A 17,764-nucleotide genomic window follows, 5' to 3' on the forward strand; every position below is an offset into this window, starting at 1 on the left:
TTGAGCTGTGTGGCCAAACAAACATATGGATGGATAGATAGACTTATAGATAGATTGATTTATAGATGGATGGATGGATGGATGGATATCCACTCACCAGCCACTTTATTATTAGGTACTGTTCAGTTGCTTGTGAACACAAATAGCCAATCAGCCAATAACATGGCAACTCAATGCATTTAGGCATGTAGAGGTGGTTAAGACAACTTGCTGAAGTGCAAACCGAGCATCAGAATGGGGAAGAAAGGTGATTTAAGAGACTTTGAACGTGGCATGGTTGTTGGTGCCAGACGGGCTGGTCTGAGTATTTCAGAGGTTTTACAGAGTTTACAGAGAATGGTCCAAAAGAGGAAATATCCAGCGAGCGGCAGTTGTGTGGACGAAAATGCCTTGTTGATGTGAGAGGTCAGAGGAGAATGGGCAGACTGGTTCCAGATGATAGATACGCAACAGTAACTCAAATAACCAACCAAAATCTCTGAGGAACGTTTCCAACACCTTGTTGAAAGTACACCATGAAGAATTAAGGCAGTTCTGAAGGCAAAAGGGGGTCCAACCTTTTACTAGCAAGGTGTACCTAATAAAGTGGCCAGTGAGTGTATATACATATATAAATAGATGGATATGTGGATTTAGGGATGGATATATACATAGATCGACAGATAGATGGATACATACATAGATGGATGGATGGATAAATAGATGGATATATACATGAATGGATAGATAGATTTATACATAGATGGATTTTTATACATACATATATAAATAGATTGATATGGATTTATGGATGGATATATACATAGATTGATAGATGGACAGAGGGATGGATGCATAGATAGATGGATATATACATGGATGGATTGATGGATGGATGGAAAAATAGATAACTTTTCACGACTCAGTTTGACAGAATAAATCCTGATTTTTACACAGACATCCTCAGATATTGCATAAAGCGCTTAAACTGTTATGACACAGACACTATTAGATTTTGTACATTGATACATTTTTTTATTTTCAAATCCAAGACAAAACATCTAGTGTTCTGCACATGAAAGTGAAATAATCTCATTTTTAGGTCTTTCTTTTTTTAGGTTTTTTCTCTTGTACCCTGGAGCCTCAGAGTCTGTGTGCAGTGCTTGGTTGCCTGTATATTACAGAATCTTACATTTATTACTGTGGTGAACCCAATGCCGGCACTGTTTCTGCTGTTTTCTGTCTCAGAATGTTCAGAGACACTTTCTGGTTTGGCCGTGCTGCCCTGTGTCTCGACTACATGGTCTTCACCCTCAGACTCATCCACATCTTCGCCATCCATAAGCAGCTGGGACCCAAAATCATCATTGTGGGCAAAATGGTGAGTGTGAATAGAATAGAATAGAATAGAATTCAACTTTATTGTCATTGCGTATGTCGCAGGTACAAAGCAACGAAATGCAGTTTGCATCCATCCAGAAGTGCTTAGCAGAAATATAAATATGTATGTTACAATGTACAGTAAGAATAGTACTTACAGGTTAAAAATATGAAGGGGTATAGACATGAAGGGGGTTATACAGGTTATAAACAAGAATGTACAGGTTATAAATATGAAGGGGTATAAAGGCCAGTCATAAAGAAAATTACAGAAAGCTGGAAGAGTTTTTGATGCATCTCCTGAAACACTATGAGGAGATGAGCTAGATTAATGGCCAGGATCTATATAGGCTGCATTTCTCTAGAGTTCAGAACATTGCTGTTAGGGTCCAGCCTGCACCGCCTGCTGCCAGCAGAGGGCGTCGGCAGCAAGGCACCATGGACTAATCAGGCTAACCTGACACCTGCGGACTCCCTACTTAAGGTTGTGGCAAACAGTAGCTCTTTGTCACACCTTTGTAAAGGGGTGACCGGTACGGTACCTAGTCTTTGAAAAGGAAAAGAAGAGAAAAGAAACAAAACTGCCCCAAAACCAAAAAGGAAAATAAAAGTGGGCTGAGAAAAGAAATTGCCTCAGAAAGTAAAAAGAGAGTAATCACCTCCAAATTACTCACAAAAAAAAAAAAAAATTCCAAGCCATGTAAAAGTGTTAGCTCCGCGAAGAGCAAACCGGCTAAACCTAAAGCTGACCTTCCTCTCACACTCGAAGAGGAAGTGCAATGTTTTCTGTTTATCTTTTCTTTTCACCTTTCTCTAACTCAGCCTTTGTTTGAGCACACTGCGTTTGGCGATTCCTTGGTTTGCTGTTCTTCTCCGCCTTCCTTGAGGTGCTTTGCCCGTGATTGCCTGTGCACTCCAGTGGCGCAGTGGTAACGCCGCAGACTGCCGACCATTACAGTGGCAGGTCAAATCTGGGTCACCTCACTAGCAACGTTAGACACACACTCCGTTGCCCCCCTATATCTCCTTACCCTTCTTTTTGCTGGGTTTCAGTTCTGCGCTTTGGTCTGCCTCCCTGCCGTCCCATGACAATTCCATTGTGTGATATTTTATAAGAAATAATAAAAGTTGCACCAAAATGCTTTACTGTTTCAGAGCCAAAGCTCTTAAATAATAGACTCAAGTCAGCTTGTCATTTTAATTTTTCATTCAACCCAAAATGGTGCGGCAGTTACGCTTCATAGAACGGATTTCAAATGTTAATGAATACAAAGCTTATCTTAATAAATGCAGTTAATATACATCAATAAATACATTAATTTACAAAAACAAATAAATAAACTTACCTCACACCTTATGCCACACTTCTGTACTTCACCTACTACACTAATCAGTGCACTTCTAATGGTGTATGTGCTTTTTTGTGCGTACTATTTAGTGTGCTAGCATGTGGCTTGGGACCCAAAAATAATAAAGCAGCAGGAAATCTCTGTTTAGATTTTAGCATTTATTTGTCATCACTACAGCAACAAATCAAATGAAATCAAGTCAATGCACTCAAATAGACTGGTTAATGTACTTTAAACCTTTAGAAGTGTGTAAAAATGTGTTTCACTGCCTTTGCTAGATCAGTTATGACTCTGTCTAAAACACAGGTGGCTGAGCTGGAGGTGGCGGAGATGAAGATGCTGAGATTTTCGTTGGGAGTGACAAGGATGGACAAGATTAGAAATGAGCAGATCAGAGGGACAGTGAAGGTTGAGCAGTTTGGAGATAAAGCCAGAGAGGCCAGGTTGAAATGGTTTGGACATGTGTTGAGGAGGAATAGTGGATATATATAGAATGTTGGAGATGAAGCTGTCGGGTAGAAGGAGAAGAGGTAGACCTCAGAGAAGGTTTATGGATGTAGTGAAGGTGGACATGGAGATGGAGTTGGTGTAAAAGTAGAAGAGGCAATGGATAGGGCAAGATTGAGGCAGATGATCCGCTGTGGCGACCCCTAAAGGGAGCAGCCGAAATAAGAAGAAGAAGCTAGATCAGTTATGGCATTGTTGTCTCATTATAAACAGCCACAGCACTGCTGATTGAACTTGGTAGCAGTGAGATCATCAGAATACTATCAATAATGGCAGCAAACTGTGGCTAAAGATATGAATTAATGAGCTTTTTTGAGTGTTCGGTCTCAGCATTTGGTTAATATCATCAGCTGAACAGTATATAGTTAGATTTTACTTACTGAATGAAAGGCGGCGTCCTGTTTGGGGTAACGATGGACTAAGCATACAGAGCACAAGATGGAAAATTCCGTTTGTTTTCACTGGATTATAATTCTAAGATTATGATATGAAATGTCAGGACACGTTTGCCTCATTGGATCTCTTGTTTTCCAGATGAAGGACGTGTTCTTCTTCCTGTTCTTCCTGGCCGTGTGGATGATGGCATATGGAGTAGCCAATCAGGGCCTGATCTACTCCTTCGACCCGAGTGCTGACAGGATCCTGCGTCGGGTGTTCTACAGGCCGTACCTGCATATATTTGGACAGATCCCTGTGGAGGAAATGGACTGTATGTTCTCACTCATCACTTTTGTTTTGGTGATTCTGAACACTCAGTTACAGTTATATTGATCATTATAGTGTAATTATTTACATCGATAATTATTTACATCAATCAAGAATACAGGCCAGGCTTTTAACAGTCACAGTGTTAGTATTTTATCCATATATATTGTGTGTGTGTGTGTGTGTGTATGTGTGTGTGTGTGTCTGTGTTTAGCGGGCTTTGAGTGGAGTGTAACCTGCACAACAAATGCAACGGAAATTGATGAAGGTATGGAACCCTGCAGGGACACCCATCATAACTGGCTTGTGGTCATCTTACTAGTTGTCTACCTTCTGGTCACCAATATCCTACTCATCAACCTTCTCATCGCCATGTTCAGGTAGACACCTACCCATCAGTCAGTTGTACATCATCATGGGCCAAATGCTTTTGGCAGCACAATAACACCTCAGTGCTTTCCATCCTTTCTGCCTGATTTTTTTCTTTCTTCCTCTCTTCCTGGCCCTCTAATCTTCTTTGACTTTCATCCCTCTGTCCAGCTACACCTTCACTAAGGTTCAAGAGCGGAGTGACAAGTACTGGAAGTTTCAGCGCTTTAACGTGATTGCGGAGTACCACTCTCGCCCGTGCCTCGCGCCGCCCTTCATCATCTTCTCCCACTTTCACCTCTTCATCAAAAGAAAAATTCGCAAGGTCCCTTCAGAAAAGATCCACCAGTTTGGTAAGGTTTTTTTGTATTTGGTGTCATTGGTCATCTACCTTAATCAGTAAGCACTAAAGCCTCAGGGAACCTGACCATAATTTGCATCTGAGCAGGTTAATCTCAGGTTAAGAATTCAAAACTCACAGATCTTCTCAGATCACATGACATAAACAGAGCTGAACTTACTGGAACTGTTTGTGAATTTATGGGTTGATAAGTGCTGATACTGTGAGAGAACAGGCTAAACAAGTCCACCATTAATATCACAGGCTGGAATTAAAGTACTTACGGTATGTTTCACTGTAAAACAGCAGTATAAAAGTCTAAAAATGTCACTTGAAAGTCTTAAACGCTTCCAGGCTGAACCCCAAACGGCTCCGTACTCCCTAAATAGTGTGCCAGCTGTGAAAGTTTAGAAATTCTAACCTTTACAGCCAAACAGTCCCTCATTTTTAGCTGTGTTTTGCTCTGTTGGGCTGCAGGGAGCCGTTTGAGATTCAGTCCCAGTATGAAAAGAGGGGGCCGCTGGATTGGTGCTAAATGAGACTCGCGGTCATAATCCACCAAAAATGGCTTGTTGTACAACAAAAAGTTAAAAAACTCATGAAATGACCGCAGAGTACAGCGGTGGGCGACCCAACATTCTCCTCCTTCTGTGGTCCATGGTTGCTTGGCAACAATAACATACTCTAAAGGAAAATTTCTTGGCGGAATACTTGTAAATTATTATTAATAATAAATTATTTTCTGAAATATTGTGTATTTATCATATTTTATGTTGGCTGCTGTTTCATAAAATCAATAAGCCACAGGAGGCTGTGCGTTACACATATTTTATTATGAGAAGGAAGTTTTAGGTACTTTGTGTCGTGCCCAAGAACACCTTTCCCCTGATAAAATCACTAACGCAAGGCCTCGTGTGGCTTAGTGCTTTAATAGCCTTGGTTTTGTGGTTTCTGATGCTGTATGAGATACTGTTATCTATAAACAAAGACATTTTTTTTATATTTGCGGCCTGTATTTTGATTGTTCTTCAATCAGTAATATGACAAACAAGAAATGTTAAACACTATGAACCAGCACAGTCTCCTCTGCCTGCTGACTTCAGTGTTCACCACAGCATGGGACGCACATGGATGTAACTTGACTTGTACTTTTTCTTCCAGCTGTAGAGCTACAGGAAAAAGCCACCAGCAGGCTGATGACCTGGGAGAGCATTCAGAAAGAGAACTTCCTGTCTGCTGAGGGCAAAAAGCAAAGAGGGAGTGAAGCTGAGAGGCTGAAGCGCATGTCCGCCAAGTGAGTGCTCCACCCATTCTACACTGCACTGCATACCTCTTCACACAGAGGGGCTCTGCTACATGCGGCTCTTTTACCGCCCTGTTGTGGCTCTACAGCTGAATTAGATTAGTAGGTAATAATAAAATAATCCTCCTGTAAGGGGGAGCGAGGAGGCGGACGCACACGCTGAGATAAGCGAGATTTATTAGGGGCAAATCCAGGGTCGTGGTCAGAACAGTCCAGGTTCATATAGCCGATGCGGACGGAACGGGAAGTAGACATGACAAAAACCAGAGCGACCAGCAAACAACTTCAAACAAAGACCAATACAGGGATACAATGACTGGCAAACACAAGGGGCAAACACAGGGCTTAAATACACATAACAATGAGGGACAGGTGAAAACAATCAGGGGCGGAGTTACAAACCAAAACAAGAACACATGGACAGGACTGGGAGGAGCCAACCGTGACAGTACCCCTCCCCAAAGGCATGCACACCGAGGCGTGCCAACCAAAAACAGAACCAAAACAAAAAGACAGAGGAGACCAAAAACCGAAACAAACTACACAGAGACAGGCAAAGACACAGGAGCAGAGGCAGAAACGGGCACCGAGGCAGAAACGGGCACCGAGGCAGAACCACAAGAGGAAGAACCACAAGAGGCAGGAACAGACACAGACGGAGACACACCAGACACAGGAACAGACGAAACAGAACGAGGACAAAAAACGGAGGGAGGACGAGGAGGCACAACACAAAACGACGCCGGCCGAGAGACGACCGGAGACACAGGACGAGGAAAACAAGAACGAACAACAGACCACGCAAAAGACAGGGGAACAGGCACCAGGACAGACACAGGAACGGAAACGGGCACGGAAACAGAAACAGGAACAGAAACAAAAGGAGACACAGGAACGGGAACCACAACGGGAAAGGGAACTGAGACAGTCACAAAAGTAGGGAAAAGGACAAAACCAGGGACAGAACAAGGCAGAAACAAAGGAACGGAAACAGACACAGAAGGACCACAGGGAACAGAGACAGAAACGGAAGGCCCAGGGGGAACAGACACAGGCGAGGGCGGGATGGGTGGGAACAAAGGGGATGTAACGTCCACGCAGGCAGGCGGGCCTGCTGCGACGTCCACGGAGGCAGGCGCGGGGCCTGCTGCGACGTCCGCGGCGACTGGCGGCGGGTCCGGAGGCGCGGCGACTGGCGGCGGGTCCGGAGGCGCGGCGACTGGCGGCGGGTCCGGAGGCGCGGCGACTGGCGGCGGGTCCGGAGGCACAGGCTTGCCGCGGGGTGCGGCCACGGGATCAGAAGTGCCGCGGGGTGCGGCCACGGGATCAGAAGTGCCGCGGGGTGCGGCCACGGGATCAGAAGTGCCGCGGGGTGCGGCCACGGGATCAGGCTTACGGGCTGGGGACCTCTGCTCCAACCTGGAGGAACACACAGACACTGGACCCACTCGGCCGTTCCCAAAGCTCACTCGAGCGATAGGCAGCTCGCAGTGACGCTTGCGAACGAGCCGAGTACCAAAAAATGGGTCATCTGAATGCTCCTTCTGTCTGACACCGTCTTGCACTGCAGGTCGCTCCTCCCTGCAGTGGCGCTCAAGACGGGCAGACCCAGGGCGCTTACCTGAGCTCTCGCCTCCCGGACACAAGGCGGGAAGGTCCTCCGCTTTCTTGCGGGACCGACGAGACGCTCGTGTTCCCTCAGCGCCAGGGGATTTGCTGTCTCCGGCTTGGTGGCGTTGGGACATGGCGAACTCGGGCTGCTTTGAAACAGCCGGAGTTTCGTCCCAACGGAACAACCACATGCCGGAGTCTCGCTTACCTGCTGCGTCCTGTGGTGGCCAGTCATTCTGTAAGGGGGAGCGAGGAGGCGGACGCACACGCTGAGATAAGCGAGATTTATTAGGGGCAAATCCAGGGTCGTGGTCAGAACAGTCCAGGTTCATATAGCCGATGCGGACGGAACGGGAAGTAGACATGACAAAAACCAGAGCGACCAGCAAACAACTTCAAACAAAGACCGATACAGGGATACAATGACTGGCAAACACAAGGGGCAAACACAGGGCTTAAATACACATAACAATGAGGGACAGGTGAAAACAATCAGGGGCGGAGTTACAAACCAAAACAAGAACACATGGACAGGACTGGGAGGAGCCAACCGTGACACCTCCTTTACAGTAACATAAAGCTCTGCTGATCATTCAACACAGTTTAACAGTAAATGGTCTTAAACGCTGGAGTTAATGTAGTCTGCTGATTCACCCTTTAACCCTGAAGATCAGCGCAGACTGCTGGTCGCCATAGCAACACAGACAACAGTCTCGTCTGGCTAGTAGCTAACGAAATGGCAAAGAGAGAGATTTAAGACGAACAGCAATAATTTGGAGACGAATGGGCTTATTAGTGTTTATAGTCACTCCAGCTGGTTTCGTAATACGTTTAATCTGCAACTAGAAACTGACACACACTAAAAAGTCACAAGGCTTAATCACCAGCTGCTCGTGCTAATTTTCCTGTTCCACCTTAAATGATGCAGCAGTTGCATTCTGGCGCCAACAAGAAGCTGGTGAATGAGAAGCGACTTCAGCCTCGTAAAAATAAAGGGCACATAAAGAATCATTTCACAATAAACTATTGCAGTTTTGGACAAGTTTCCTGCCAGAGATGTGAGAAAAGCAGCGATAGCTGAGCTAAAGCTTAAAGCAGAGCAAAGTAAGTCTGTGTTATCATTTATATTATATATTTAGACTGTACATCAGCACATACTGATACAGAGTTACTGCCAAGATGGTAAAATGGACATAAAATGTGGCTCCTAAGGTGGTTTGATTTTTACTGAAAGGACAAAATGGAAATAGAAATAACAGAAACGATTCCGGAGTTCAGGATGAACATTTTCAGGGTCAGGCATGGTGAGGGCTCCAGGCTAAGCAGTTAGTTATATACAGTTTTGTGGTTATATTCTCTAAAATATTACTATAGCAAGGAAAATACTGAATATTTTAGTGTACAGATTTGTATAGCTTCCCTTCATGTGTGCGTGTGTTTTAACAGAGTGGATGGTGTCCTCAAACAGACCGCTGAGATAAAGGATGTTGATCGTAGATTACGAGCACTTGAGACAGAGGTATGTATTAGAGAAAACTACCACATGATTTGCACAATGGAGAACTGTTAGATGCAGGCAAATGGACTTGTGGCACAATCTTGAAGATGTTTCTTCACTTATTTAACCCTGATTACATTTAAACTGTTGAAGCTTTTGGATGAGAGGCAGAAAATCTTCAAGATGATAACAGAGACCTTGACTTACTATGACTATACAATTCCCTCACACTCTCTCTCTCCCTCTCTCAGATGGAGTTCTGTTCTGCGACTCTCCTGTGGATGGCTGAAGCTCTCTCTCAGAGTGGTGTGCTGAAGGCCTCTAAGTCTCCTCCCACACGCAAAGGCAATTTCACATTCTCCGTTGCAGTTATTCTTATGCTCGCATGCAGTTATGCAGTTATGCTCGGTCACACTAGTGCATGTCAGCGGAATTTCAAAAGCCAAATTTTATATGTGAAACTCTGCGTTAATTTGAATGCGAGACTATTATTATTATTGTTATAACTTGCGTGTTTTTACTGTTTAACATAGTCAAGATAGCCAGCTTGCTAACTGCTAGGCTAACTCATTGGATAACTGCAGCTACACAAGTGACAACATAAAGGGGGAGACGCTCCTTTAGTCTGGTAACACTTACCATGGCATCCAGCCAAACAAAACGTTTTTGTTTTTTGGTCTCTCGTCATTCGGCGAGAGAGAGGGGTGTCTTGTAAGGCTGGAAGTAACTGCCCACTGGTGTTGCAAAGACAGCCACAGAGCAACCAGACTATCCTATAAGGACTCTGACCTGTATGAATGACTTTGTCACCAATGTTCCAGTCAAGCCTCGGTCATGCAGATTTTGCAAGGGGCAAGATGGAAAGTATGACATTAGAGCTCTTAGATACTTGAACTCCACACTTTTTATAGAGTTACTAATCTTAAGGTTTACTATGATTACCAAACTGATACGGTATATACATTTTTACATATATATATATATATACACACACACACACACACACACACACACACACACACACACTATGTTGCCAAAAGTATTCAGTCACCCATCCAAATCTTTGAATTCAGGTGTTCCAATCACTTCCATGGCCACAGGTGTATAAAATCAAGCCCCTAGTGAAACATTAGTGAAAAAATGGGTCGCTCTCAGGAGCTCAGTGAATCGGACGCCACCTGTGCAACCAGGTGTCCAGACGTGAAATTTCCTCACTACTAAATATTCCACAATCACCTCATTCAGTAAGAGGATAAAAGCCCAAGAATTGTTAGATTTACAGGATAAAAGAAACGTGGGGAAGAAGAGCAGAAACGACAAATTTCTAACGAGGGGTTTCGAAAATTGACTAAATTAAAATATCAATATAATGCTATTCTGCCCCAAAAGGTGGAGTTTAACTTATTTAGGGCAAGACATACTTATTTTGAGTCAGGAGATAAGGCAGGGAAGTTACTTGCTAGATATATAAAACAGAAAGAAACAGCTGCTGCTATCCCAGCAGTCAGATCCTCTTCCGAGGATATTGTATTAGCAAATGTGGAGATTAATAAGACCTTTAAAGAATTTTATATAGATCTTTATAGCTCTGTATCTACCGCCACAGAAGAGGAAATGTGTTACTTCCTAGAAAACCTCTAGGGCTTCCTAAATTGTCAAAAGACCAGAAAGAATATCTTGACTCTGATATAACTGTAGAGGAAATTATAGACGTGATTAAAGGATCTTCCAGCGGGTAAGGCCCCAGTGCCTGATGGTTTTAATGCTGAGTTTTTCAAGACTTATGCATCAGAATTGGCTCCATATTTGTTAGAATTGTACAAAGAGGCCATAGAAAGGGGCCAGTTACCAAAAGCAATGAGGCAGGCATTGATAACTTTGGTTCCAAAAAAGGGTAAAGACCCCGGTGAATGTAAAAATTATCGCCCGATTTCATTCATTCAGACTGATGTTGAAATCATTTCTAAAATCTTAGCTAATCGATTAAATCAGGTAATCACATCTTTAATTCATACTGATCAGGTAGGGTTTATTAGAGCTCGTAACTTGGCAGATAATATAACGCGTTTTATTAATATTATGTGGTCAATGACAGAAGTTCAACCCCCGGTGGCTGCCATTTCCCTAGATGCCGAAAAGGCTTTTGATATGGTAGAATGGGGCTATTTATTTAAAATTCTGGAGCTTTTCGGGTTTGGGGATAAATTTATAAAGCGGGTACAGGTTTTATATAGTCACCCAGAGGCAGCGGTGCAAAGTAGTGGCCTAATTTCTGAATATTTTGAGCTAGGTAGAGGAACGAGACAGGGGTCACCCCTCTCTCCACTGTTGTTCTGTTTGGCTATAGAACCTCTGGCAGCGGCTGTAAGAGGAGTGGTGGAATTTCCAGGGGATATAGTAGGTGGGACAGTTCACAAAATGATGCTTTATGCGGACGATATACTGTTATTTGTCAGTGACCCAGGTCGATCAATGTCTTGCCTCTTTAAAATTATTGACTTCTTTTCAAGATTTTCAGGATATAGAGTAAACTGGTCCAAGTCTGAAGCACTTCCATTGACTGCTTACTGTCCTGCCAAGGCCTTTTACCCAGGAGCATTTAATTGGCCCAAACAAGGGATTAAATACCTAGGTATTTTATTCCCTCCTCAGTTGGAAGATTTAGTTATGGTTAATTTTGATCCATTATTACAGACTATATCTTGTGATGTTAATAGATGGGCAGCTCTTAAATTGTCTTTGGCAGGGAAAATTAACGTTATAAAAATGAACTGTATACCCAAATTGAATTATCTTATCCATTCTCTCCTGCTGGAAATCCCAATGTCATATTTCAAATGGTTTGACAGAATAACGAAGACATTTATGTGGAATGGTAAACGACCGCGATTACATCATAGTAAGCTACAAAGACCAATGGATAAAGGTGGGCTGGGACACCCCAATATATTGTTTTACTATTATGATTTTAATCTTAGACATTTGCTCCATTGGTCACTTCCTCCTGAGAGGGCCCCTCCATGGTTTTGTATTGAGCAGTCTGTCATGGCCCCAGTTTTACCCATGCAGAGTATTTCTACCAATTTAACTAGAGAAGGGAAAGCACACCCAGTAATTGCCCATCTAAAGTCAATTTGGATTAAAGTTTCACGGATGATTGGAATGGCCCCATATTTAAATGTTTCTTCGAGTATTTGGTTGAATCCTAAGCTATGTATTGGTAAATCCTCATTTTGCTGGAAAGAATGGATAGAAAAGGGAATTTATATACTGGATGATCTCTATCATAACGGTGTTCTGAAATCCTTTGAAGACCTGGTGCAACAATTTGGAATTTCAAGATCTCAGTTCTTTAGATATCCACAACTACGTCATCTATTATTTAGGATTTTTAAATCTGATCCAGTAGCCCCCCAATCTGCAGACTTTCTAGACACTATAGTAAAGAGCTATGGAAAAGGTCATGAAACTTCAGTGTATTAGTCGATGATGATTCAAAACCTGGGTAGAAACTCTTTATTAGCTCTCAAGAAGATATGGGAAAGGGATTTGAATCAAATATTGGGAGATGAAGAGTGGGATAGGATATGTGGAAATATTAAAGTAATGTCCAGAGATGCAAAGGTACGGCTTATTCAATTTAAAATGATACACCGTTTTTATTGGACTCCCTCCAGATTGTTTAGGTTAGGGTTAAAAGACACATCGACTTGTTGGAGATGTAATTCTCTGGTCTTGTGATAAAGTACAAGATTTTTGGACCAGGATACATGACGTACTTTCTGAAGTGTCAGACATCCAAATTGGTTTAGTTCTAGGTTATTTGTTTTGGGTGACGGATCAGTTTTATCAGGGGTAGATAAAAACACTAGAAGTTGGATACAAACAAGTGTCATGGTGGGTAGGCAAATGCTGCTCAGGAGATGGAAGCATGGGGGAATCCCACCAGTCAGGGAGTGGGAAGAGGAGATGGCTAGGGTGGCTGCTTTTGAAAAGATGTCTTATAAACAGTTTGGTGGATTGATTGAGTATGGCAAGAAATGGGGTAAATACTTAACCTTCCTGAATGATTCAGGCAGTTAACCAGTGGAGAGACGCACAGGGTTTTTGGTTATTTGTTATGTTTAAAAGAAGGCATGGACCGAATGAATAGCTACTTTAGGTAAGGGTATAAATATATCTTTGTGGATATATATGTATGTGTATAGATATAGATATGTATGTATATGTATTTATTATATGTATATATTTGTTCCATTCTTTATTAATGTGAGATAAATATGGATATTAATGCTTTTAGATGGCATATATTTGTATATTTTCTGATTATTAGAACACAGGGTCCATTGCAGAAGACAATTTGTGGAATAGGAATGCAAACGTCCATAACCAGACCAGAATTTTTTATTTTTAATTTATTTTTAATTTATTTATTTATTTTTCTCTCCCTATGATGACATTTAGGGGGGTATTATTTGTACATACTTGTGTTTACAAAGAGGGATGTTGTTTTGTTATATTTGTATTGTTTATTCTACACTGTTCAAAAAATAAAGTATTAATCAGGAAAAAAAAAATTCCACAATCAACTATCAGTGGTATTATAACAAAGTGGAAGAGATTGGGAAAGACAGCAACTCAGCCACAAAGTGGTTGGCAACGTAAAATGACAGCGGAGTTTGAGGCGCATAGTGCACAGAGGTCACCAACTTTCTGCAGAGTCAATCACTACAGACCTCCAAACTTCATGTGGCCTTCAGATCAACTTAAGAACAGCATAGAGAGCTTCATGGAATGGGTTTCCATGGCCGAGCAGCTACATCCAAGCCTTACATCACCAAGCGCAATGCAAAGCGTCGAATGCAGTGGTGTAAAGCGCCGCCACTGGACTGGACTATTTTTTGGACAAAGTTCTAACTTTGTGGGAACAGTTTGGGGACGGCCCCTTCCTGTTCCACCATGACTGGTCCATAAAGACATTGATGAGGCAGTTTGGTGTGGAAGAACTTGACTGGCCTGCACAGAGTCCTGACCTCAACCCGATAGAACACCTTTGGGATGAATTAGAGCGGAGACTGTGAGCCAGGCCATCTAGTCCAGCATCAGTGTCTGAATTCACAAATGTGTTTCTGGAAGAATGGTCAAAAATTCCCATAAACACATTCCTAACCCTTGTGGAAAGCCTTCCCAGAAGAGCTGAAGCTGATATAGCTGCAAAGGGTGGGACAACATCATATTAAACCCTATGGATTAAGAATGGGATGTCACTCAAGTTCATATGCGTGTGAAGACGGACGAGCGAATACTTTTGGCAATATAGTGTATATGTGTATGAAATATTGTATTTCTGAGTGAGAAATGTCCTGACGTTATTTTTTCCTATTTGTTCTCTCTTTGCAGTCAGCCCCTCCTCCCTGGAGAGCTAAGAAAGGAGTCCCCTGCCATCTCTCCTTCACGCACAGATGTGAGAGAGAAACTGACTGATGTCTTTCATTGACGTCTGTTGTATGAGTTTGTGGAGAAGCAGGCACGCATTGTTCTCGCCTTCCATTTTTAAGCTGCCATTGTCCTTCATGTTCTTGGGAACTGTGAGTTCCACAGTAGAGACAAGGGAAGGGAGCACAAGGGAACAGGGCACCATGAATGCTGTCATGCACCAAGAATACATCTGTGTGGTCTGAGGAGTGCGAGGCTCCACACACCCAAAGAAACACCCTTAATGATTTTGCGTTATTTAGTTGAGATGTTACAGTATTTTTGTGAAGATTTTTAATTTATTTTTTTACACTGAAGAGTTCTCTAAAGCAAAATTATATTTGTCCACTTTTTAATAGTTTTGCTGCTTCATTTGCATTGAATAATGTGGCAAAACCATGAGAACCGTATTTGTGTGAGTAATGGGAGGCTATAGGCCACATGTATGAATCTGCAAGGAATAAATTGGTGTGAGGAGATTTTAGAGGGAATTATTTACCTTCAAAGCTCCACTGTATAGATTTGCACCATTAGGACAGTATTGGTCTTTATGATTGAGTGCCACACCCACTAAGGCTAAACCCCACCAAAATAAGGACATATTGAAACTCACATGCTGTTGTTAAGGAATAACTGAGAACTTTGGGCAAATTGGCTGACAAACCTCATTTGTTATGATTGTAAATAACTGCTTCAAGAACATCTTCTTAAGGAAGCAATACCTTTGTGAAAAATCACATTTATATCATCTGTATAGCCGTCTCGAAGGCTGTTTTGAGCTCTGACGTACATTCATCCATTATATCATTGGAGAACTACACAGCCTTCAGAAATAGCTTGGCGCTAACACACTGCTAGAATCCCATATGGGCGGTAGCAGAAATTAGCATTGTTATAGAGTTGTTTTTCTCGTTTTTGACCACGTTTTGACCCAAACTGAAAGCCTAGTGACAATTTGCGTCTGATTTTTGGAGATGTGTGTCATACAGTGGCAGAAACCACATAAGCAAGACTATGATTTAGACATTGGGTGTTAGCTTTTATTATGTGTTGACTACATTATCCTTGTAGCTCCAACACAAAACTAAAGAAACAAACTTCAGACACCAAACCTGGTTGTATAAGGATGAATAGCCGGGAAAGGTGGATTTTATAGAGTGTCATGTAAACAGGCACGCTCTGACTTCTTAGACCAGAGTGACGTCTAGAAATCTGATAAAGAGGCTGGATTTTAGCTCCGTAATCAGATTTCTCAGTGCTGTGAACTCTTACTCTGATTTCTTTAGGATTTCTCAGTCTGAGCATGTGAGAAAACAGACGTCGGTACCGGAAATAAGCGAGACGCAGCAAAACACTTTGGAAGTGACGCTGAAACCAAATACATATTTGCCTTAATGAAGGATTTAAATATTCTTCATCTTCTAGATGATGTACACTCACTGGGCACTTTATTAGGTACAACTGTTCAATTGCTTGTTAACACAAATAGCCGCATATCAACGCATTTAGGCATGTAGAGGTGCTCAAGACAAACCGAGCATCAGAATGGGGAAGAAAGGGGATTTAAGTGACTTTGAACGTGGCGTGGTTGTTGGGGTCAGACGGGCTGGTCTGAGTATTTCAGAAACTGCTGATCTACTGGGATTTTCACACACAACCATCTGTAGGGTTTACAGAGAACGGTCAGAAAAAGAGAAAATGTCCAGTGAGCGGCAGTTGTGTGGACGAAAATGCCTTGTTGATGTGAGAGGTCAGAGGAGAATGGGCAGACTGGTTCCAGATGATAGAAAGGCAACAGTAACTCAAATAAGCAAAATCTCTGAGTAACGTTTCCAACACCTTGTTGAAAGTATGCCATGAAGAATTAAGACAGTTCTGAAGGCAAACGGGGGTCCAACCTTTTACTAGCAAGGTGTCCCTAATAAAGTGGCCAGTGAGTGTATGTTCGTAGTTTCGGGTAAAGTGACGCGTTATTACTGTTACTGACGAAATCTGATTATCTGCAGTTATTGGATTAGTTGGTAAAAACACTCAGTGTTAACATCTGAATCTTCTTTCCTTTGCGAGCATTTAGTTAACTCAGAATGATCGCAGATCCAGCTGTTGTGCAGTTCAGTGCAGCTGGAATCACTGTAATCCCTGTAACAAGCTGATTGTTCCAAAACACATTCACTTTGTACTGAAAGCACTAAAAGCACATCAGTTCATCTCAGGTCAAACACAATGTGATCCTGTAAAGCTTTTTAGATGGTGTTGGCTGTCATTCTGTAACACAGCCAGACCTTTTTTACTCTTATTTTGTCAGGGTGGGGGCTTTGAAAGCATTAAAATTAGCTGAAACTTTTTTTTTTGGTGTTGTACTGGAGTCCACTGAAGCATCAGCTGACCACTCCTCACTAGCTGTACCTCTCACCACTGTTATTTCACAAACGTTTACCTCTGTGCAACTTTTAAAATGCAAAGTGTTACAGGTGTATGTATGTTCTTACCATATCGCTGTTGTGGGAAAAAAAAAACCTCATATCTCCGGAATGGTAACTTTACAGGAGAAGGGGAAAACCTACTCTACTTTTAATGGAAGTCAATGGAACCAGAATTTTTTCCAAGTCATTTTGGCTTGTTTATTTTGGTCCATTCGGCATGAAATTTACACAGTATAAAGGATAACAGGTGTTTTCAAATTAAGTCAAAAACTGAAAAATGACAGAAATGGAGGTTGTCTTCTTACTGCAGCGATATACTGTTTGTCAATCTGAAGGGAAATTCCACCAGTTTTCCAAAATGTTGGCATAATTCAGTCGCTCATGCACAAACTCATTCTGAGCGGTTTGGTGTGAAATGGTTCCGATGTCTTTACAGTGGTGGTGATGGGAACCAGGGGTCACCATGACTACAACACAAATATTGACATTTAATTTACCACTCAGAACCACCAGAGAACCTACACGAGTCTTCTGAGTTTATATGGAATGTTGATAAAGATGTAAAATAATGATAAATCTGGAAAAATATGTTTTCTTTGGGGACTGTTTTGCCTCACAGTGTCCCTCCGCCACAAATCTGTTGTAAAACAGTGTCTCAGTCATCTGGCTTTTTATGTAATGACTATTTAATGTAATAACTTTCTGTGATGGAGCTTTTAGAGGTGGACGTCTGGTTCCTGTCACCACCACTGTGAACAGTTCTTCTCTAGAATGGAGTGTTTTACACCAAACCACTCTGAAAGACTCTGTTTACATCTTAACCAC

General features: G+C 42.2%; 1 protein-coding gene across 1 annotated transcript in view; it reads left to right on the forward strand.

Annotated features, from left to right (window-relative positions):
* Nucleotides 1-15,834, forward strand: part of LOC108441156 (transient receptor potential cation channel subfamily M member 4-like) — a 40,935-nt gene extending 25,101 nt beyond the window's left edge. The window contains exons 21-28 of the mRNA XM_017720513.2: nucleotides 1,228-1,360; nucleotides 3,750-3,924; nucleotides 4,135-4,300; nucleotides 4,461-4,642; nucleotides 5,791-5,923; nucleotides 8,990-9,062; nucleotides 9,293-9,386; nucleotides 14,442-15,834. Coding sequence (XP_017576002.1) covers nucleotides 1,228-1,360; nucleotides 3,750-3,924; nucleotides 4,135-4,300; nucleotides 4,461-4,642; nucleotides 5,791-5,923; nucleotides 8,990-9,062; nucleotides 9,293-9,386; nucleotides 14,442-14,467 — 982 coding nt within the window. The 3' untranslated portion in view covers nucleotides 14,468-15,834. The remainder of the gene's footprint in view (nucleotides 1-1,227; nucleotides 1,361-3,749; nucleotides 3,925-4,134; nucleotides 4,301-4,460; nucleotides 4,643-5,790; nucleotides 5,924-8,989; nucleotides 9,063-9,292; nucleotides 9,387-14,441) is intronic.
* The last annotated feature ends 1,930 nt before the right edge of the window (nucleotides 15,835-17,764 follow it).

Source organism: Pygocentrus nattereri, chromosome 13 (genome assembly GCF_015220715.1).
Source record: "Pygocentrus nattereri isolate fPygNat1 chromosome 13, fPygNat1.pri, whole genome shotgun sequence".
In the NCBI taxonomy this organism is placed as follows: Eukaryota; Metazoa; Chordata; class Actinopteri; order Characiformes; family Serrasalmidae; genus Pygocentrus; species Pygocentrus nattereri.